This window comes from Myxocyprinus asiaticus, chromosome 15 (genome assembly GCF_019703515.2).
Source record: "Myxocyprinus asiaticus isolate MX2 ecotype Aquarium Trade chromosome 15, UBuf_Myxa_2, whole genome shotgun sequence".
Lineage (NCBI taxonomy): Eukaryota > Metazoa > Chordata > Actinopteri > Cypriniformes > Catostomidae > Myxocyprinus > Myxocyprinus asiaticus.
In genome coordinates, this window is record NC_059358.1 from 21007481 (window position 1) to 21030440 (window position 22960).

The following is a 22960-nucleotide window of genomic DNA, read 5'->3' on the forward strand; positions in this document are numbered from 1 at the left end:
AGAGAAAACGTATGACTCTGGAGAAACATCAGTGAAATCGAGTGAATAAAATCATTTATTCCTGATTATTTCATGGAAAATGTGGAATTTCACTCACTAAGACTTTGTAACCACTGGGTCAAGTCAAGTCATTTTTATTGCATAGCTCTTTTCATAATACACAGTTTCAAAGCAGCTTTACAGAAAATTATGCTGTAATGTCTGTAATGTCTTGAATTTTGTCTAAAACTTAATGGGTAAACTAACTGACTTGCAAACAATGCCTTAAGCGATCTCTTAGCATACGTGGACCTGCCACACCCTAAATGAGAAGCATCACATGCACCTACCATGACAAATGACAAAATCATCCAACAAAACTCTGTTCAGACTCTGCTGACAGAGACGTGAGACATAATAAAAAGGGCAGCACTAGTGGGTTTGCAGCAAATATCTATAAAAGCTATCTCTATTTTTCTGTTTTTACATTTTAATATTCGAAAGGACTCAACTTGAAGGTAAGAAGACAATTCAGCTGTTGTTGCTTGAAATTATTTTTGCTGTCAACTGTCTGCTCAAAAATAGTAGTAGTCACACAATTATCAGTGGTGAGATACATGGTTCAGATAAAATGGATTATTATGTATTTTTTTAAGATCAACCAATATTGTTGTATTTTATCAATACCAAAAAACATAACTGTAATGTTTAAGTGTTTGATTACCAATATAGAGTACTGATTTTTAATTTATTGTTATTACTACTATTATTATTAATATTAATAATACTTAAGCATAATAATATATATTTTGTTATTAATGTAATTATATTTATGCAAAGTAGTTCGTGCAAACAATACATAAGTTACTTTACCTGTGAACACTGTTGATTCTTGTTAAATACCCTGTAACAGGGTTGTTGAGTGATATTCTTTAGATACCAACCATTCTTTAAAGACATTCTCTAAGGAACTGTTAACCAATTAAGTAGAAAAGTTTGAATATCTGTATATAAAAAAAAAATTTAAAAAAGAAAAAAAAATTACTTGATATCTAGATGAGCATTGAAGTGTTGCCAATAATACATTTTATGAAATTTGAAGAATGTTTCAATTGTATTTTGTCAAAACTAAGGCTCAAGGTGTCCAAAGAGTATCTGAGATACAGAATTTTGGTTTACTGTGAGCATATGCACAGACAGAGAAGGGATCCGGTGCCTCATGTGTCTTTATGAGGGCTGATCAAGGATCAGCTACCCATGTATCATATCTGTTAGGTTTGAAAGGAAAACCTGACATTAGATCAGCTTTGTCTGACAGGGAGGCTTTAAATTAATTAACAGTGACATCTCTTTTAAATTCACAAAAGCTTTACAAGGCTCATATGTCTGGATTTGCTTCTTAAAAACAAAAAAAAAAAAACAAAAAAAAAAACACCCTTTTCTACTGATTTCACTCACTGACAATTAATTCTGCACTAATGTTAAACTGTGTACAGGTAACCAAAGTCCTTCTGTCAGGGCCCTCAGATTTCCTGTAAAAGAACTTTATTTAGGTGTGATTTGAGCAGATAAATCTGTTTCTGTTGCTTGTTATTTTTATATATTTTTTGTTTGTTTGTTTCAATTTCAAATTAATTTAACTTAATAATAGGTAAACACTTTTGTTAGTAAAAAAGTGGCCCCTCTGTAAGTGAATTTGAAAACACCTACCTTTATATTTTCAAAAGGCTTGTGCATATGCTTTCATCAGATTTGACACAGTTAGATTTTATTCCATGAGATAAATCTCTGAAGAACCCTTTGATCTCTAGATGTAATTCGATCTGAAGATGTTTTAAGACTTAAGACTTCAAACAACATTCTAAAGTCTGTTTTTGAACGATCTCATTGGTTTTGGTTTGAGAGTTTGGGCCATTAACTGAAATGACATTTCAGGGGCACCAGTGATAACCGCTTACTTGCCTGTTTTGTTTGACAATGTAACTCAGTGTAGCTTAAAACACCTTTATAAAATAAATGGGTCTTTTAGATGTAATTTTTACTTTCAAGTTATTTAAAATGTTTTGAAGACATATTTTGAAGACAATTATTACTGAAGTTGCCTGAGACCTGATGGTTGGACAGATTTGCATATTCTACATTTTTTATCTTACTGTTTGATTGCTAGGCAAATTCTGACTATTCAAAATCCTGTAGTTTAAATGCTATATACAATTTCCACAGTGAGTTGGTCTAACATAGGCTGGTTTTGTCAAGTGACATCAGCTGACTTACCCATGGGAAGGTCGCAAAGTTTTTAACACAGGCTGTTTAGACATTGTCAAATCGCATGATATTGTCAAAAACGTTACACTGTTGGTTAAGAGTATGGTCTATAGATGAAGTTACTGTTTACAAACAAACGCTCTGCCCCGCCGCTTCCGGGTTCTTTTGGTAGCTCAGAAATGGGCGCTTCACTCAAACTGCGCTGAAACTGTCCAAAAAGTGCTGTTTGTGGGGTTGGAACACCCTGTTTCCCACAGATTATTGGAGAATGAGGCTTCTTTAAATTTCCAGCAGATCGCTGCATCTGGACAAACATAGGATTTCACATAAATGACGACAATTCACGGGTCACCGTCACTGTTATCGAGTCTGCTCTACTAGACCCAATTGACCCGCAGCAGCTGTTGTTCGATATTAACTTTTTTACGAAGAAATTACGTAAAATCTGATTGTAAACTGCTTTTTTAAATTTCCGAAGTGCTGTCACTGTGACAGATATGAGGTCAAATGTGATCTAACAATGATCTTATCTGATCAAGACCACCCTATACAATATAACAGGAGGAACAGATCCCGTCTCCACAACTGCAGTGCATGGACTACTGTTTGTGAAAGGATAAGTGAATAAAGATAATGTCATACTGCTAAAATTATGTCTTTGCATTTATTATGAATGCAGTAAATAATATTGTTCAATCGAAAACAGCTGTTGTTAAGTTTTGATATGGAATAGGATCATATTGAAGTAAGAATATAATTATTTATTGTATGAGGGTTAATAATTTAAGCAGTAAGGACACATATTGCATGTTTAGTGGTAGTTTTTATTTTTATATATCACATTTCTTAGGCTTTAGAAGTGTGTTAAACATGTGAGAATGTGTATTCATCAACCTGTTACATGTCCGACATAAACATACAGGCTCACTGAACCAAGTTTAAACTTATTTTGCTGATATTTCAGAAGAGAACCCACATAATTTCTTCACTGTAAACCATAGATATTCCTTTATAATAACTTTTGTTAACATTAATAGACATTATTACATTCTATAAAGCTTAAAAGATGAATAAAACTGCAGCACTGCCTATTTCCAACATTGAAATCTGCTGCTCGAAAGAACGTCTCATTTACGTACGTAACCTCGGTTCCCTGAGACGAAGGGAACGAGACATTGCATGCTAACGCATATGGGGAGTTGTCCTTCCACATGACCTAGTTGAAACCTCTCTACAATAACGCCAATATTCTAATATTGGCTATGGTGTTTGAGCCTCGCCCTTTTAGGCGCGAAGCTGTCCGCTATAAAAGCAGGTGCACAAACACCATTCCTCATAATTTTCTGACTGAGGGACAAGGAGCGCATTGCTCGCACCTCAGAAGTACTCTGAGTCTTGTAGTGCGGTCAGCGTTCGCAATGTCTCGTTCCCTTCGTCTCAGGGAACCGAGGTTACGTACGTAACCAAGACGTTCCCTTACAACTCAGTACACTTGGCATTGCGTGCTAACGCATATGGGGAACAGAATCCCATCACGGCGCATTACACGACATAACCTTCCAGAGAGGAAACATGACGCTGCAGTCCCGCTGAACGGCGACCAACATGAGTATGCTGCAAGTGAGTGACCCTCATGTTGGGCCAGGAGGGGAGCACTCAGAATGAATATATGAACTATAGTCATACAGTATGAATTAACCCCAGTCGGGAAGGGAGTTTATTTATAATGAAAGTGCTAGTGACTTTCTGGTAAATTACAAAGGCCTGATGCAGGCAGTTGTGCAAAATGATGGGGAGCCCATACTTAAAGGGAGGGGAAGTATTTGTTTGGCAAATGAAATAGCAAGCGCTCTAAACAGAGAGGACTTGTGAAGAGAGAGACGTTACATCTAGGTTGTAAAATCTTGCGAATGTGTTTTGAGAAGACCATCCTGCTGCAAAACATATGTCTTGTAAAGACACACCGTTCGTCCATGCCCATGAGGAGGCCATGCCTCTAGATAAGTGTCCTTTAACACCAATTGGGCAGATCTTACCCTGCGACTCGTAAGCCAGGGCAATAGCATCAATGATCCAGTGAGAAAGTCTTTGCTTGGAGACGGACTTTCCTTTCGTGCATCCTCCATAGCACACAAAGAGCTGATCAGACAGTCTGAACTGGCAGGCGCGCTCAACATATGCATATGAAGGCTTTGAAGGCTTTTAAGTGGGAAAGCCCTTTATTGAAAAAGTGTGAGCGTCTTGTGCATGTGCAACGAGTGTTGTAATCTTTGTAATTCATTACAAGATATAATTCGACACTCACCATTGGGAAGCAGTTGTGCAAAAATGTGTGCTTTGAAGTGGGAAAGCCCTTTATTGAAAAAGTGTGAGCATCTTGGGTGAGCGCTGTACTCTTTTTGCAATCTTTGAATGTTCATACATTATATAATGTGACGCTCACCATTGGGAAGCGGTTGTGCATTATGTGCAAACTTTATTGCATGTGATTAATGTGAGACACAGAAAACAACATATTGAACAAAATTATTCCTTTCCCGAAAAAACAGCAGTGGGGAAGAGGGGAACAGTATTGTTTGTCAGGAGTGCTTTGCTGCGCGGAGAGGCTGCCTTAATTTGGGCCACAGCTTGCATGGCTTTACCAGCGGCTCGGCTGCGACATTTGGCTGAGGCAGCTGGTGTTGGGTTTTTAGACGGGCACTGGACCGAGACAGAGTGGGAGCGAGCTGGTTGTGATGAAGTACTTTTCTGTTTTGGCATAAAATGTCTCGTAGCCTGTGATTGTTGCTGAGTCGTGATGTAGTGCTCAGCAATTCTATTCACAGAGCCTCCAAAAAGGGCAGCTTTTCCCAAGTCATGCATTTCCGTGAGGGTCAGCCAGATGTAACGATCCAAAAACACCAGGTTGCTCATTGACTCGCCAATGGACTGTGTATATATATATATATATATATATATATATATATATATATATATATATATATATATATATATATATATATATATATATTTATACACACAATATACAACATACAATTGCTTTATAAGGATACACAAACCCTTCCGAAGCACTGCGGGGAATCAGGATGCTGAAGCAGCCCGTTCACCAGCAAAGCGCCAAGCGGCGAGGCGGAGTGATGCTCGTCGGAACACTGCAGGGGAGCGGAGTTTCTCGTTGCCATGAAGATTCCGCCTGCTGACTCATGTAGTCGGCGGCGAAGCAGTAGAGGGCTTCTAGACAAGAGATGAATCGCTGTCTTGAAGGAAGAACATTTCTTCAAGAAAATTCCTACTTATTTAGCGGACAGCTTTGCGCCTAAAAGGGCAGGGCTCAAACACCATAGCCAATATTAGAATATTGGTGTTATTGTAGAGAGGTTTTAACTAGGTTGTGTGGAAGTACACTCCCCGTATGCATTAGCACACAATATCAAGTGTACTGAGTCGTAAGGGAACTCGGAAGCGTGGTTTCCTGCGGTGTGACGTCAGAGTAATTTCATCTATACATCCATATGCGAGTAGATATTCACCCATCTGCTCTAATCATCCACAAAACATTTACATAGTCAAAAAATATATACTCTTTGAGTGTTGAAACCCAACCAATTTTTTTGTGACATGCATTAATGTTTTGTGTTCTCTGTTCTGGCTCCATAAAGTAAAGCAGACATGTCTACAGCACAATACAATGAGGTAAGTTTGGTTTTCTTGGATCTGAAAAAAAAAATACATTGTTGCATGGATCTATAGACCACAACTAGACCAATAACATCTCACATACTCATATACATGTCTTACTTCTGTAGGGGAATGTGTTGAAGCATGTGGTAAAACTGCCACTAGTCAGCTCAGCATTGCAGCAAGCCTTTGCCACCTACATGGACGTGAAAGGTCACTATCCACTGCTCGGGTTCATGGGCAGCGTAGCCGAGCTGGGTATCCGCAGTGCATACATGGCAGCCACGCAACAAGCAGCACCTCTGCTACAGAACCTAAAACCAGAGAGTGAGTCAGTCACATTAATGCACAAGGTATCTCTTAAGCATTGACATAGGTTCAGGTAAATCTAAATACTTCTCCTGAATTTTTCAACCGAAATTAATTGCTTATGCCAGGACAAAATTTGATGCGAGGAACAGACATACACATTTCAGGACAACTAAATTCATGACAAGGGTCTGGGAGAGTTCTGAAATCACAACATGATGCTGGCATAAAATAATTAATTGCTCAAAGAATCTAGATTTTACAGGTTTTAAAGGAATAGTTCACCCAAAAAATGATCATTCTCTCATCATTTACTCACCCTTATGCCATCTCAAACTCAAATGACTTTCCTCTGCAGAACACAAATATTTTTCAAAGGAGATATGATTAATTTAAATCCATACAATTCAAGTCAATGGGGTCCAAAATTTCAAGCTCCAAAAAGGACATAAAGGCAGCGTAAAGGTAATCTTTACAACTTGCGTGGTTAAATCCATGTCTTCTGAAGAGGAACTTTCAGTTTTGGTTGAGGGTGCTCTGTGCATGCGTCAAGTGTGAGGAAGTGTAATCAAGCTTCAAATCATGTTCGAGGCAAGCAAACTGCAGATGTCAAATTTTATAGTAAAAAAGGACATTCATTTTGGTCTGTTCTCACCCAAAAACGATCATGTCGCATCAAAAGACATGAATTAAACCCAGTGTTGTATAAAGCATCCATTCGTCATACTTGTTACAGCCCACTCCAGTCTAAGGTTGGAGAGGTGTAACAAGGACTTGGAGTTCACTTCTCCTGTTCCAGCAATCAAAAAATACATTAAAAAAAATTAAACCTGACAGTTTCCATAACTCATAAAACAGGCATCCACCTCCCTACAACTTTTGGAAAAAAAAAAAATTAGAATTCAATGGCTGTATCAACAAGCTTTCAACAACAGAACTCTCTGTCAAATAGATTAAGAACATTTACCTTTTACCAAAGTGCACAGAAAAAGCCACTATAACAACACCACTTTCATAAACTCATTGTAGTGAGGTACTGCCAAGGCTTTATACTCATCTTCCCATCCCAACAACCAATCACGACACTCTGTGAGGAGAGAGAGAGAGAGAGATGAAACTGGCATTCACACAGTACATGCACACAAGATACATCTGGACGTAACACCCCCACCCTTAAGATTACAAACCCAGGTTTGTAAACAAACAGTCACATTGAAAGGAAAAAAAAAAAGGTTTGCACACATTGCATGCAAAAAATGTACAATGTCAACATACCTTCATTTTCACCTTCATGCACTCTAGTTAGTGCATCAGCAACAAAAAATGTTGCCCCCTTTTTACAATGGATGTCAAGGTTGAATCCCTGTACGATAAGAGATCAGCGCATCAACCTCTGATTTGCGTTTGACATCCACGCAAGGAAAATTAAAGGGTTGTGGCCGGTGTTGATGACAATGGGACTGCAACTAGCCCCTAAATACACTTCAAAGTGCTGCAGGGCCAACAACTCGATGGTACTATAATGACGTTGACACCTAGAAAACTTCTTTGAGAAGTAACAAATGGGATGTTCAATGCTATGGTCATAATCTTGCAGCAAAACTGCTCCAGCACCAGTAACACTGGAATCCACCAGTAACTTAAACAGTCACGCAAAGTTAGGGTCAGCAAGAATAGGAGCATTACAAAGGAGATTCTTAACAGCATTAAATGCGTATACACACTCTGGACTCCACACAAATATTTTTGAATTACAGAGGTGGTCAGTCAATGGGGAAACTAGACAGCAAAGTTTTTACAAAACCTGAGGTAGTATCCCGCCATCCCCAGAAAAAATGCTGTAATTCAAGTTTGTTAGTTGGGGTTAGAAAATCAATGATAGTGGACACCTCTGCCTCAACAGGTCACAGTTGTCCTTGTCCAATCCGCTTACCCATATAAGTAACTACTGCCTAAGCAAATTCACACTTTGCAAGATTCAGTGTTAGCGAAGCATCAGCCAACCGTTTAAACACTAGTTCAAGGCCATCCAAATGATCCTCCCAACTCATAGAGTAAATCACGACATCATCTAAGTAAATCTCACAATTTGGCACTCCTGACAAAACCTTCTGCACAAGGCAGAAAGTAGCAGGTGCATTTTGCATTTCAAAAGCCTTGAACGTATATTGCAGGAAGTTGTCAAGAGCGACAAAAGCTGAAATCTCAGAGGCGCGAGGGGTCAAACACACCTGCCAATCATATGTAAGAAGATCCAGTTTGGTGACGAAACACGAAGAACCAACTTGATCTACACAATCCTCCATTCGATGTAAAGGAAAATAATCAGGTACTGTTACACTATTTGCCTTGGTAATCCATACAGAATCTAAACGAGGAGTTGGAATTTGGGACCAGTAGGCAGGGAGAGCTCCATGGAGCTCTACTGCTGCAACAATTACTCTACTTATTTTATTTTTTATTATTTCAAGCTTTCTGGGGTTCACTCGATAAGGGTGCTGCTTTATTGGTTGGGACTTACCTACATCTACGTCATGACTTAGCACTGTAGTCTGAGTTGGAACATCAGAGAATTGAGTGTGATTTTTGTAAATCAATTTCACAACATCTGCATGCTTAACCTCTGAAAGATGTGAAAGGCAAGACTCTAGGTTAGCAAAAACAATAAGATTCTGTAACCGTCCACAGGAGGTCTGCTTATCCCTCATGACTAATCTATCCACCTCAGGACTATACACAGACAGTAATGCAACAGAAGGCACAGCAGGTACCATTTTAGGAGACTCAATTGCATCTCATGTATGGTAGGTATTGAGCATATTCACATGGCATACCCTACTCTTCCTTTTGCAGTCAGGAGTGGAGATGACATAGTCTGTATCACTAAGCTTCTTCTCAACCATACAGAAATGACCAGAGAATGACCAGATAATTTGGCTTCTAAAGCCGAACCAGGAATGGGAAGAACTAACACAGAATCTCCTGGCAGAAATTTATGCACAATGTTTTTTCTGTCATAACGGGCCTTCATTTTAGATTGGGTGTCAGCCAGATGTGCCCTAGCAACCTCACAAACTTTGTGAAACCTTTCCTGAAAAGACCTTACCTAATCCAAAAATATACAGGCAAGAACCTGTTCATGTAACAGTTTTAGCGGTCCCTGAACTGTGTGTCCAAACACGAGTTCAGCCGGACTGAACTCCAGTGACTTCTGTACCATTTCTCATATTGCGAACATAAGCAACGGTAAACCCTCAGACCAATCTTTCCCTGTTTCAACACAGTATGTACAGAGCATTGATTTTAGCACTATGATAAGCACTTGACAATTGATGACTCACCCCTAACGCTTTTACTACCTGTTTAAACACTTTGGAGGTGAAGTTTTACCCTTGGTCATTTAGCAGGCTTATGAGGTGACAGGCTTGTGCAACAAAACAACATCTGCCATCAGTATATGTGGCCACACAAGAATGATCAAATAAGATAGATAAAGCATAAATTACAAGCATTAAACTACATGAATAGTCTTCATTTTGTTGTATTGGTGCTAATAAAGTGAAAAAGACAAGTAAAAAAAGTAAAAAGAAAAAAGAGAAGAAAAAAATAGGAAATTGCAAAACGGGCCTATTCTTTTCTAATAAAATCACTTGAACGCACATTACATCGCAACTGCAACTTCTGACCATGTAAGTAAGAGCTTCCCAGGAGGACATAGAAAAAAACACAACATAACAGAAATATTGTTAATACTGGTTATGTGTTAAACATATGCAGATTTGACATATGATTGATATGAACAGTCCATAACAAACTGGAACATTGCAGAGGAACCTGAGCCATATTTAGTGATCAGAATAGAGACTTGTGGTAGGCTCTTTTCATTTGGGCCAGTGAGCAACACCCAGCAACCACCCACCCTAGCAACTGCATAGCACTGTTCTAAAAACACAGAGAACAACTTAGTAACAGCATAGCAACAACCTGGCAACCACCTAGAACAGCCTAGCAACTGCTACAAACACAGAAGGGGTATTTACACTTGGTCACTTTTTGCTGATTGGATTGCTATCTGTGTAAATGCCCTCAAAGATGGATTTGAGGCGGATACAAATCATTCTGATCACTTCAAACACTTTACTCTGCCCATACATCAGCTGCTACAGGGGCAGTGGTAGCTCAGCGGTTAAGGCTCTGGGTTACTGATCAGAAGGTCAGGGGTTCAAGCCCCAGCACTGCCAAGATGCCACTGTTGGGCCCTTGAGCAAGGCCCTTGACCCTATCTGCTCCAGGGGTGCCGTATCATGGCTGACCCTGCACTCTGACCCCAGCCTAGCTGGGATATGTGGAAAAAAAGAAGAATTTCACTGTATATGTGCAAATGTATAATGTGATAAATAAAGAAAAAAAAATTATTATTATATTATTATTATGTTACCGAGCATTTGCACAGGGCTCACATCGCACAATAAATAATACAAAATTAAGAAACGGATGCACGTTGTTGGAGAGGCACATTTTTATCTTCATTTATTTGATACAGACTGCTGACAAAATGAAATTAAATACTGAAAATGAGTGCTGCTGATGCGCATGACGCATCTTACCTACAACAAGCCCAGAGGGGAAAACACAGAGTTGCGCGCACACACACAGATACCTGTCCAAAAAAAAAAACTGTTTTTATTAGATGCCTGGCATTAGCATAATCACAGAAGTATTTGCATATAGTCGGGAATTGAAGATCGGATGTATATCTGTTTGGCGGAGACCAAGTATAAATGGAATGCGCTTTTTCAATCGGATTGCAATACGATCAGTAAAAACGCTTGAAGTGAACAAGGGTAAACACCCCCAGAGAACAAGATAGCAACAGCAAAGCAACAACCTGTCAACCACCGAGAACAGCCTAGCAACTGCATAGCAATGTGCTACAAACACAGAGAACAACATAGCAACAGCATAGCAACAACCTGGCAACCACTCAGGCCAGACAAGTAAACACCTACAGTATACTGTAGCAATGCGCTACAACACAGAGCAGAGCACTTTGGCAGCTGCATAGCATGCCCCAGCAACCACCCAGAACACCCTTGTAAATACCCTAGTAACCATGCAATAGCAAAAAGCACTGAGAACACCTTAGCAACCATCCAGAACACCCTAGTTTTGCTTAGGCAAGCACCATTCACATCTTCCTTAAAAAATAATTAATAATTATTCTCCTGTTACTATCTGTTTCAGGTTAAATTAGTTTTGCAAATGTTATTGTTAGACATTTTCATCATGAGCACATATAGTCATTATATACGGAAGCTCTAAACCGCAAAGTGAAAAATAATAATAATAATAATAATAGTGTCTCAGTTCCTTCCTGAGCCTAAGTCTTACATTTTTTTCTCTCTTCCTAAATCTTTTTTTTCTCTCTTCCAAATTTTTTTTTCTCTTTTCAAAAATTATTTTTTCTCTCTTCAAAAACATGTAATCTTATGCTTTTAATGCTTTCTCTGTTGCTATATAGCTGAATAATACATTTAATATTTATTTAAAATAGGTGCTGTTCGACACACGCTACTTAGTGATTTTGTTTCAGATTCGTGATTCGCAAAACAAATCTTTCAGACCACTTTTTTAATCTTTTTGACCTATTCAAAGGAATCAAATGTAAAAGATTAGATTCAAATTAATCTTTCACGTATCAGACATCACTATTGGCGATCCACATGTAATGTAATTTTTTTCGGTGCTCAGTCGCAAAAGTAACTAAAGGGTTGGGAGAAATTTATCAGAGTAAAAGTATTAATTTTCTCTTTAAAATGTAGTGAAGTAAAAGTGAAAGTCAACAGAAATATTTATACACAAGTTCAAATATTAAAAAACTATACTTAAGTACAGCAACAAAGTATTTGTACTTCGTTACTATAAACCTCTGATTAAATTTCGAGTCGTATGGATTACCTTTATGATGCCTTTAATTCCTTTTTGGAGCTTAAAAGTTTTGAACCCCATTGACTTACATTGCATGGACAAACACACATGATATATCATAAAAAAATCTTTGTGTTCTGCAGAAGAAAGAAACATATTTGAGATGGCATAAAGGAGAGAAAATCATGAGAGATTTATCATTTTTGATAAAAACATTCTTTTCTGAAGAATACTGTGAAGCTTGACTCAACTGAGAACTCTCTCTATTTGGTTATTTCCATTTAATGAAACCAAAGAACAATTCTTCAGTCCTTTGGTTTTGTAGGTACAGAAATGGTTTATTCTGAACAAATCTACTGTATAATGTAACATCATGCATCTCTTTAGGGGTTAATTTTGTTTAATTTAGGAAAAGTGATTTCATTGTGTGTCTACCTTTGCAGTAGAGGCTGTGAACAATTTTGCTCTGGTGGGTTTGGAGCAACTGGAAAAGTTTTTCCCTATCCTCCAACAGCCCACAGATGAGGTGAGTGTGTAAGAGTGTGCAGTAGGCTTATGTGAATAATACAATGACACTGTCAACTTTTAAAAAGGAATTTCTATTCTTTAAAGTTTCCTGCGCCACCGAACGGAATTGCAAAAATAAACATAGGGTGTTTCTCAAAGCAAAGAAAGCAAAGAACAGACTTGCATTTTTTATGAAGACCAGTCTTGCCAAGTCCTAAGAGGACGTAGAACGCATCTATTGTGAGCTTTGAGATGTGCTTCGATCTTCCTGTTGGCAGCTGCCCGTCCCAGCATATTTGTAGCCAGAGAGAGAACTACAAGCATTATCACAATTGACAGCACTATTATCATCACACCAGTGAGGTTTTGCAGGACTGGTAAAACATTAAAAGAATAAAGTTTGTTAATACACGTTTCCTCCATGTGTTTATTACTTTATACAAATGATGCCCAGCAACCACTCACACAAGCCGTCAGACTTTCGCGAGCTTACAGCAGGAATCTCTTACGGGGAAACACAATAAATAAATGTCCTTCGTCTACCACTGTAGTACCGGGTTCTTGCCCACAAGTAACGATCCAACGCATCCTCGATATTCGGCCTGATCAAGAACACATCCGGGTAATTTTATGCATTCTCGGTACTTGCATTCTTGGGTATTGAACTTCGGCAGTGTATAAGGACGTTGAACGAGTCCACGAGAACGTAAGCACACAAAATAACGCACATTGAGAAACAGCCACTGCTTTCCCTCTATGTGCCGTTGATTGAACAAACAGATAGTCCCACCCCCAACTCACGCCACTGGTTGAGTCGACTGTTAGTGGAGCTTTCATAGCGCCACAGAGACACAGTGTTTACAGTTTTCAAGAAAATAAACCTACAAATGGCTTTCTTATAGTTGTCTCTGCATATTAAACCGGGATAGGAGAAAGTATTTTAACACCGAAAAAGTTACACACTTTGGCTTTGATTCTGAGGGTGCAATCTATTAAGATTGGTTGCATGCAAACCAAATTTTGTTTTGCATTCCCTAGCACAGTTCCTAGACTTTTTAAGCCGTGACTAACGTTCGGTGCCTGGTCAAAATACGAGCTTTAAATTTGTGGTTATTACAACGCTACTTAAAAGTTGTTTTATGTAATATGTAGAGTTAAACTGTTTGATATATGTACTTTTTATTTTAAGAGCCCTACCACCCTTTTGTTTTTGTTTTTTTTTCTTCCAACCAAAGTAATTCGCACCCTGTATTGTCGTGTGTCTCAGTGGTTGTATTCATTTTGCTGTGTCACTTCTCAAACTAACATGTTATTTGATTTGCCTAACATCACCGTCCCCTTGTTGATGCCCTCCGTACCTTTCTACCCTCAGGTGGTTGCTAATCTGAAGAATGCTTTCTTCTCGCGGATGGATCATGCGCAATCTCGTATGAACGATGAGTTGGACAGAGTTGTAGACACATGGGACAAAATGTTGGAGCTCAGTTTGCGCCTCCTGGAGGCAGCTCAAAAAACAGCAACTGGGCGAGTTATCGCCGCTGGCCTGGACGAGCTCATCACTCAATCAGAGGAGGCAGTTGCTTACTACCTACCCCTGCCACCCACAATGCGTAAGCCATAGTGAAACCTAGTTAGACACTGTTGTTTAAAATTCTCATGAAGCGAAGCAACAGGGTTTTTGCAAAACAAATATAGGTTTACAATTCTTTAATGCACATGCGGATGTAACCACTAGAGTGCGCAATTGTTCTGCTGGTTGTGGGGAATGAACACGGCCTTTTACTAACAGATGGAAATGGGCATAGAGAGATTTATTTAATTAGTTTTTCATTCTACTTTCAATAGAATTCTGTTTAATTTAAAGAAGTTGTATTGGCACAACCAATTTACACTGTTTCATTTTATAGGTCATGAGTGGGAGAGAAGAGTGCAGAGTTATGAAGATGAGGAGGATAGTGATGATGAAGAAGAAGAGCCTCGGATGTGGACACGTATCCGCAGTCTGCTGTTGTGTGTGTATCTGCAGCTGTACCACAAATTGATGAAGCTGAGAGAAAGAGTGGACAGCGTATTGCAGACATTGGGGGCAGCTGCTGAGACGGTAGGCCCTTGTATAAAAGTCACTCCGATCTGATCAACTTTACGTGAGTATCAGGTCATGTCCTCAAAAATGAGATCTAAACCAACAATGAAGTGATTTTTTTTTTTTTTTTTTTTTTTTTTTTTTGTTGTTGTTGTTTTTAAAGATAACACCATTTCCCCTAGAGAAAACAAACAAACAAAAGCATACTTGCCAAATCCAATCTCCAGGAAACTTTGAGTTCAAACATAGGCAATCTAACAACATTTTGTCACACGGACAAAACAGGGAACCATGAAAAATTCTGAAAGAAAAACAAATGCACATTTTAAAGACATCCTTTTGTTCCCAAACCGTTTAGAAAGTGTTCACCCCCTTGAATCCCCCTTGTCACTTTTTTGTTCTTGTTACAGATTCAGATTTTATCAAATTGAAAAATATTTTCCCCCATTCATTAACAATAATAATGTAGCCAATAACTTTGCTTCGGATGGTTCTTCGCCTCCACATCATGCATTAAAATCGTATATTACACGGTGCTCTGGAATATTCAATTCTGACTGGTAAATGGCGCCACCTAGCAGTCTGATATCTCTGAGTAACAACCGCACATCTGGGTATTAAGATTAGTCATCCAGGTATTGTGTGTCATCTGCTTCTCGGATCACTGTGCAATCTCTAGAAGTAAGCTCATACAGTAAACTATCAAACTATGTCCATTTATTTATTTATTTATTTGACAAGTAGACTTGTTATTATCCCTTTATTAACACACACCTAGCCGTGTGTTATCACTCACATGTTAGCCCAGTCAGTATTTTGCATATTCCTTTAGCATAGTAGATGTCTGTTGTGGGATTTTCAACAATGCTTCAAAGCAAATTTGCTCCAACTCTACCAAATTAGGTGAAGAGCATCAGTTGACAGAAATTTTCTGGTCATATCACAGAATTTGAAATGAATTTAAGCCTGAGTTCCGGTTGGACTATTCCGGAATTCCAACATCATATATAAAGCCACATTATCTCATGAAACGTCAGAGGAATGAATGTTTGTGTAACATACAGAACTTGCCTGTATAAGGCTCCATCCATGCTATTCTTGGTTGGAGTTCTCCATCCAAACAGCAGGACAAATCTGATGTTTTATTTATGAAATCACAATTTCCATGATATTAATAGTATAATCGACTAAGTGAATATGAGGTTCAAAATCTTATATTTAACTTATTTTATCTCAGGACAATTAAATACCTAGTTCAGTCTGTTAAAAAAAGGGAGCTGATACTTATCAACTGATGTTTAACTTGACTGTGTTAACACACATCAGAATAAATAAAGACTTGGAATATATATATAAAGAAGACGTGACTCACAAGTCAGTAATGGAGAGTAATTTGCTGCAATAAAGTCATGGAATAAATATGGCTACAGACATGTCTGGAAGAGTATAGAGACTAAACCATGTACACTGATGGGGTGATATCGCTGTCTACAGCTCTTCATGAGCTTCTTAAACCACCGGCACATTTCCTCTTTTATGGGTTTGAAATTAAAATAGAGTCTCTACGTGCTGTGTACCATGCTACAGCCATTTGCACTGCCCTGCCACCCCCAGGGCTTCCTGTCCAGTCCGTAGACTCACCCACATAGAATAAATCACTGCAATTACTTGTTCTAGATCAAGACCCCTGAGACATACTCAGGCATGGAATGACATGGGGAAAGGGAGAAAAAAGTTTCAAGCTGTAGCACAACTTTTGGTTTGCTGAGTTGAAAACATATTATTTATGGCCTTTCCCTTTTCAAAGAAATGGAGCCACCAGGATAGATTTTACCTTTCCCAAAGTTTTAAGCATAATTGACTTCATAAAACTTATTTACACAGTATTTTACATTTATGCTTTTAGTCAAAATAGTGGATTTATCACCTCTGATTTTAATGTGTTGTTGTTGTTGTGAATTTCTTCATTAAAGAGTTAGTATTCCTGCTAGATGTAGACATCAGCATTAAATCTAGCCTAGTAGCGAATTCTTTTATTTACTCAGAATGACTATTAAAATAACTAATGGAACATTCCTGATGATGTAAGAAGAAAGCAGTTTTTTTATTTATTTTTTTAAATCAGAGACACACAAACAGAGCCAGGCTGCAGTGTGTTTGGGATGGGAGTGCTTGTTTAGAAAGATAATAGTCATGATTGAGTTTGAACTCCAGTGGGAACTACTGCTACGTGCTGTTTGGCAGTGAAAGCATGTGTTATAGACCTACCAAATACACAACCACCACAGCTAGAGGGTGAGGAGATGCTCCAACGATGCTTGATAAACACACTGCCAGCTTTCAAGAGAAGCAAGCCCTCCGCCCTTATAATCATTTCCTGAGAAAATTATGGTAGCTGGTTTCCAGCTTGTCCAAGGTGATCATTAGCTGGTCCAAGCTGGTAAACAAGCCGGTAGGAACCAGCAACAAATCAGCTACCAGCTGGACATTCCATCTTAAGGTGGTCAAGCTGGTTTTTGGAACATGGTTTCTGGAACATTATCAATCAGTCTTGACTTTCAAAGACATGCCACAGGAATGACAAATAGCAAATTGTTGCTTAATTTCATGTTTACACATTTTTAATAAAAGGAGTGTAAATTGGTACTTAATATACTACAAATCCAAAATTAAGTAGATTAACTTAAAGGTGTTATCTATAATGTTATGTTCCAGATTACAATTTTAGTTTTGTACTTTGTAGCCAGTAATCATTTTCAGTCAATTTGCAATCAGCTTGACCAATATGAATTTCCATTTACTAGCAAAATGTAGCTAGTCATTATGCTGGTCAGCCAACCATGGTCTTTCAAATAATGCTGGTCGACCAAGTCTTGCTGGTTAAAGAAATATTCCGGGTTCAGTTCAATTGACAACACTTGTGGCATAATGCTGATCACCACAAAAAATAATTTTGACTCATCCCACCTTCTCTTAAAAAAATGGAAGTGAATGGGGACAATTTTTGGAGGGTTTAAAGGCAGAAATGTGAAGCTTAAACTTTTTTAAAAATCACTTACATGTACATTAATTCTTCTGTTAAAACTAATGTATTATTTTGAGCTGTAAAGTTGTTTAAATCATTTTAGGGTTTTAGAGTTTGTTGTAAAATGTCTGTAACTTTAAACAGAAAAGGTTAGTAGGCGATTTTATCACACTAAAATCATGTTAACACACATATTATTTACGTCTTGTGGCTATACTTTTGAAACTGTGAGTATTTTAATGTTTATGGATTGGCCCCCATTCACTTCCATTGTAAGTGCCTCATTGTAGCCCAGATTTTTTTTAAGAAAAGGAGGAGCAAGTCAAAATACATTTTTTGGGTAATCAGGATTATGCTACAAATGCTGTCAGTTGAGCTTAACTTGTATGGAATACGGAATATTTATTTTAAGCTGTTTTAGAAGCCTTCTGGTAACATCAGCACACCAGCATCCAAAACACAACATATGCTGATGTTCTCAAAACGGTAACCACTCACCATCATTTGTATTTTATCATGTACAGGTAGCATTTACCCTATAGCAGTACTGCTGCATAAAGTAAGCCTCAGAGTTTTGCATGATGGGAAACTTTTACTTGCTGTCCAGATGCCAAACTATCAAAATTCATGTTATATATTTTGTATGGGTCGACACGCCTGTTGGCCGAGGATCAGAGGGTCCAAAGTGGACTATTGTCCCCGAACAAGGTCCTGCGGTGCTAGGCCAGAATTTTCCCAGCAGTAGAATGGAGAGTAATTGGGGCTGAGAGCACAAGTGCACTGTTCTACAGAGTCTTCAGTAACAAACCCAAAAGACACCCCAGAGAGCCTGAAGCAACAGGCCGAGAGTGTGTGCCCTCGTGAGAGATGCTGTGTGGTTTCTGAACTGTCAGAGACACACACATTGCAGAGACTTGGCAACAGTAATTCACATTTTGGTCACAGGCTGTGCAGTGGACCAGCGGTGAGGTGGTGGCCCAATAATGATGGGAATGGACAACAAAGAGGGAACCTTCATATTTGGCTGACCCACATTCTTCTTTACCTAAATGAACGGGCAACAGTTGGTGGATCCTTGTGCCAGAACAGGACTGTGTGCCTGTGTCTGCTAGACGGGCCCTAGTATTGTTTTAGCAATGTGCACTCACACTCACGTTGTCTGGCAGCAAATGCAGCTCCACGTGAGAGACTGGCTGCCTGCTCTGACTCTGAACCTGACCCAAAACTGTAAAGTTTGTCAGGTCCCATCTGACTCAGTTCAGATACCAGGCCTCTCCTATGGAAATGAAATGTTCTGTCCTTCAAGCCACCATGACAATATACTGATACATGATAAGAGACTTGTTAAAGTGATGCCCAGACAGGGATTGTGTTTGAATTTATATGTGTGTAGCACCACACACAAATGTGTATATAAATATATACACTCGCCGACCACTTTATTAAGTACACCTGTACATTTATTCATGCAATCATCTAACCAGCCAATCATGTGGCAGCGATGCATTGCATAAAATCATGCAGATGCAGGCCAGGAGCTTAAGTTAATGTTAATGTTCACATCAACCATCAGAATAAGGAGAAAATGTGATCTCAGTGATTTCAACTGTGGCATGATTGTTGGTGCCAGAAAGGCTGGTTTGAGTATTTCTGTAACTGCTGATCTCCTAGGATTTTCACGCACAACAGTCTCTAGAGTTTACTCAGAATGGTGCCAAAAACAAAAAAAACATCCAGTGAGCGGCAGTTCTGCAGACGAAAATGCCTTGTTGATGAGAGAGGTCAACGGACAATGGTCAGACTGGTTCGAGCTGACAGAAAGACTATGTTAGCTCAGACTACAACAGCAGCTACAACAGCAGAAGACCACATCGGGTGCCACTTCTGTCAGCAAACAACTGAAAGCTGAGTCTGCAGTGGGCACAGGTTCAGCAAAATTGGACAGTTAAAGACTGGAAAAACATACGTACTGTATATATGTCAGAAGATTAGGACCAAATGAATTGAAAACAGAAGACTAAACAAACAAAATGAACTTGTAGACAGAGGACATAGTGTGAGAGAGAGATTAAATAATTTAGGATAGCAGGTCTAAAAGAATGTAGGGCTGTCTCTTTTGTTTGTGATAATATTCAATTAACCCCATCAGTGTGGCTCACAATACCGGTTTTCACAGCACTTGCAGTTTCTGTTGTTTGTTAATTTACCTGTACAGAACAGCGAGTGTATTCTCAAGGAACATTTGAGGCAAAGGATAACTCTATTCACGTTCCTGCAGGCAGTCTGTAGGTGTGTGATTAGTCATTATTGCCACTTCATCAAACTGTTAGGCTCTGTTTCCAGGCCACTTGCTTCTAAGTTTCAGCAGCAAAAACGTGACTAATTTGACCTTAATGAACTGTTGTGACTTTGAAGTTCTGCATATTGCTTGCCCTATATCACTCTTGCTCAAGTGTGACTTGCCTTTTGTGCCATGGTCCATACATGTGTGTATTGCTGTTCACTGTTTAATTATGGTATCATTGTGTTGGGTCTCATTTTCAGGTGTACCATTGTCACTAGTTTCCTGATCTGGTATTTTGTCATTTGTCTCATGTTCAGGTGGGTCTCATGCGGCTGATGGAGATGGTAACATCTCTGCTGCAGCTGCTTCTGACATTTTACATATCTCAAGTGCATCGCATAGAGGAACTAAGATCTCTGCTCATGGCTCAACTCGCCTCGGGTATACAGGCACTGAAGGGTCTGCCTCCTGTACAGCAGATGCTGGATCTACCTGCTCAGGTACGCAATATCATGAGTGACCTGCTGGAACTGGGACAGATTCTCATACAGCTGCTCATCAACACTACCCCACTCTATGACCTGGTGAGAATGCCTACACAAACTCAACAGTCTAGAACCTTGTTTAAAAATACACCTCTTTTGAACCTGTTTATTCAAACTCCAGAACTTAGTAAGAAAAAACAGTCTAAAACCGAGAGTACACCAAAGTTTGGACCTCTTGTGTGTTACTAAAATAAGGCAGATTAGTGGCACTGTCAGTTTCCGCAGCATTACGACCATGCTTTCTTTACCAAAGCCTCAATCTCTGTTTAGAACACGTCTGAGTTTGTGAGATATATAGACACAAGCTAAATGGGTCACTTTGTGTTCCCATAAAAATAACTAAATAAAAATTCAAGGACAGTAAATATGCCTTCATAATAGCTGGTGCTGCATTATTACCTGTTCTTATTTATTCTCTCTTACTGTGTGTGCCTTTTGGGGAATTTTTTCAGTTTTCTTTTAGCACGGTGCCCTTTCATGTCTTATATTAATTTCAGATTGGGTACATACTGTAATGTTTTCAGGCCATTTTGTATCTTAATTAAATTTCATTGACAAATAAAAAACTGTAGCAACTTGAAAACACAACTGGGCTGCGTTTCTCAAAAGCACTGCAAGCTTAAGTTGATCGTAGAGACCATTGGCGCCAATGGTTACTACAATCTACCTAGCTTACGATGCTTTTGGGAAACGCAGCCCTGTTCAGTTCAAGACTGGGTTTCAATGGGTTTATTTCTGTGTGGTCTGTAATTGTCTGTAATTGCTTCTTTTTTTTCTCAGGTTGTCCTATTTCACCAGATTTTAAAGAGGTTTATTTGCAAATAAATATTCACACAGCTCTTCTAAGCATAGAAATGCCAGTAAATATGCAGTACACCATTCACTGAAAATGCACAAGTGAAGCCAAAAACGTTAAATGGCAGGCATGAAGCAGTTTGTGGTTTTGAAGTTTCCTGATTTAAAGTAATATTCTGGGTTAAATATAAATTAAGCTTAATCGACAGCATTTGTGGCATAATGTTGATTACCACAAAAATTAATCTTGACTTGAAGCAAAAATTTTACAATGGAAGTGATATTTTGGAGGGTTAAAAGGCGTAAATGTGAAGCGTATAATTTTATAAAAGCACTTTAATTCTTCTTTTAATAGCTGTAATGTTTTTAAAATCATAATTTTTGGGGGATTGCAGGGTTTACATGTTACGTCATCCTGGCATCGAAGTTGTAAAATTGGATCTAACTTTACAAAAAAAGATTAGTAACCGATTTTATCATGCTAAAATCATGTTAACACACATATTGTTGCTATACTCTTGAAACAATGAGTATTTTTACGTTTGCGGATTGGCCCAATTAACTTCCATTGTAAGTGCCTCACTGTAACGGATTTTTGCTTTTTTTTTTAAAGGAGGGACTAATTAAGGGATTAATTTTGGTGGTAATCAATATAATGCCTGTAGATTGAGCTTAATTTGTATTGAACCTGGAATATTCCTTTCTTGAATTCCTTGAATCTAATATGTGGCACTGTAAAGATATCATGTGTATACTATCTAGACCATCAGGCATCACATTTGGATTAGTGTGTAAATATTCCAACTCATATTCGAAATTAATAACAGACTTTCAGGTGACTACAGTGCGTTCCTCTTTCACAGGTGAAACAGGTGTCTGATCTGGATGCAATCAATAACCCAACATCAGATGAACTTCCTGAAAGTCCATCCAACCGGGTCTCTGCAAACAGCCTCTTCCTCAAGGCCATGGATGGTCGTTTACATCGCCGCAGGAGCCTTTACACCCGTTCTCGACGTGGGTCTGCCAGCGGCCCTCCAGTCAGCCCAGCTCTCTCTCCAACTCCAACCACAGTCCCAAATGGCCGTAAGGGCAGTTTAAAGATAGATGCCCAGATCTCAGACCCTCCAGAACTTGACACACTGGCTGTGCCCACTACTGATATGATCCGCCGCCGTTCCTCAACCGCTGAGGTTCTGCTGGCACCTATCATGCAGTTAGTATCACAGAGCCAACGAGCATTTGAGTTTTTGAGCACTGTCTCTTCATCTGAAGACCAGGTCATTCCAGTGAAGGAAACCACAGAGCAATAGGTTCCACTCTTTTTAAGATTTAACACATAAATGTAGTCACAAACACAGAATAGACAGCTCCTCTACAGCTCTGTATCTCTACAGCAGCTCCAATAGGTCTAAAAAAACAAAAATAATTCTACAGTAGGTAGTGAATACACTAATAATTACAGGTTAACTTTAAAAAATATATATCTTTAGCTTAGCATTCGGTATGCTCAGGCATTTTAAAAGCTAAAATAAAGCATTGATTAGCCATGTGTACCAAAT

General features: G+C 38.8%; 1 protein-coding gene across 2 annotated transcripts; it reads left to right on the top strand.

The window, feature by feature from the left end:
• The first annotated feature begins 379 nt into the window (after nucleotides 1-379).
• LOC127452763 (perilipin-2-like) lies at nucleotides 380-22714 on the top strand. 2 transcript variants are annotated; one of them, XM_051718459.1, is made up of 8 exons: nucleotides 380-497; nucleotides 5904-5937; nucleotides 6051-6249; nucleotides 12603-12685; nucleotides 14039-14276; nucleotides 14574-14767; nucleotides 20376-20642; nucleotides 22262-22714. In XM_051718459.1, exons 2-8 carry the CDS (start codon nucleotides 5914-5916, stop codon nucleotides 22709-22711), a joined length of 1455 nt encoding a protein of 484 aa, XP_051574419.1. In that variant the 5' UTR covers nucleotides 380-497; nucleotides 5904-5913; the 3' UTR covers nucleotides 22712-22714. The 2 variants fall into 2 exon arrangements, with proteins under 2 accessions (XP_051574419.1, XP_051574420.1); XM_051718460.1 differs by having other exon boundaries at nucleotides 397-497; nucleotides 5909-5937.
• The last annotated feature ends 246 nt before the right edge of the window (nucleotides 22715-22960 follow it).

What these genes read in the sequence shown, in the direction of transcription:
- LOC127452763 (XM_051718459.1), top strand. Translation starts at nt 5,914, where the DNA reads ATGTCTACAGCACAATACAATGAG. An exon ending in ACAGAACCTAAAACCAGAGA is followed by an intron (nt 6,250 to 12,602) that starts GTGAGTCAGTCA and finishes CTACCTTTGCAG; the next exon opens with TAGAGGCTGTGAACAATTTT. An exon ending in ACCCCTGCCACCCACAATGC is followed by an intron (nt 14,277 to 14,573) that starts GTAAGCCATAGT and finishes TTCATTTTATAG; the next exon opens with GTCATGAGTGGGAGAGAAGA.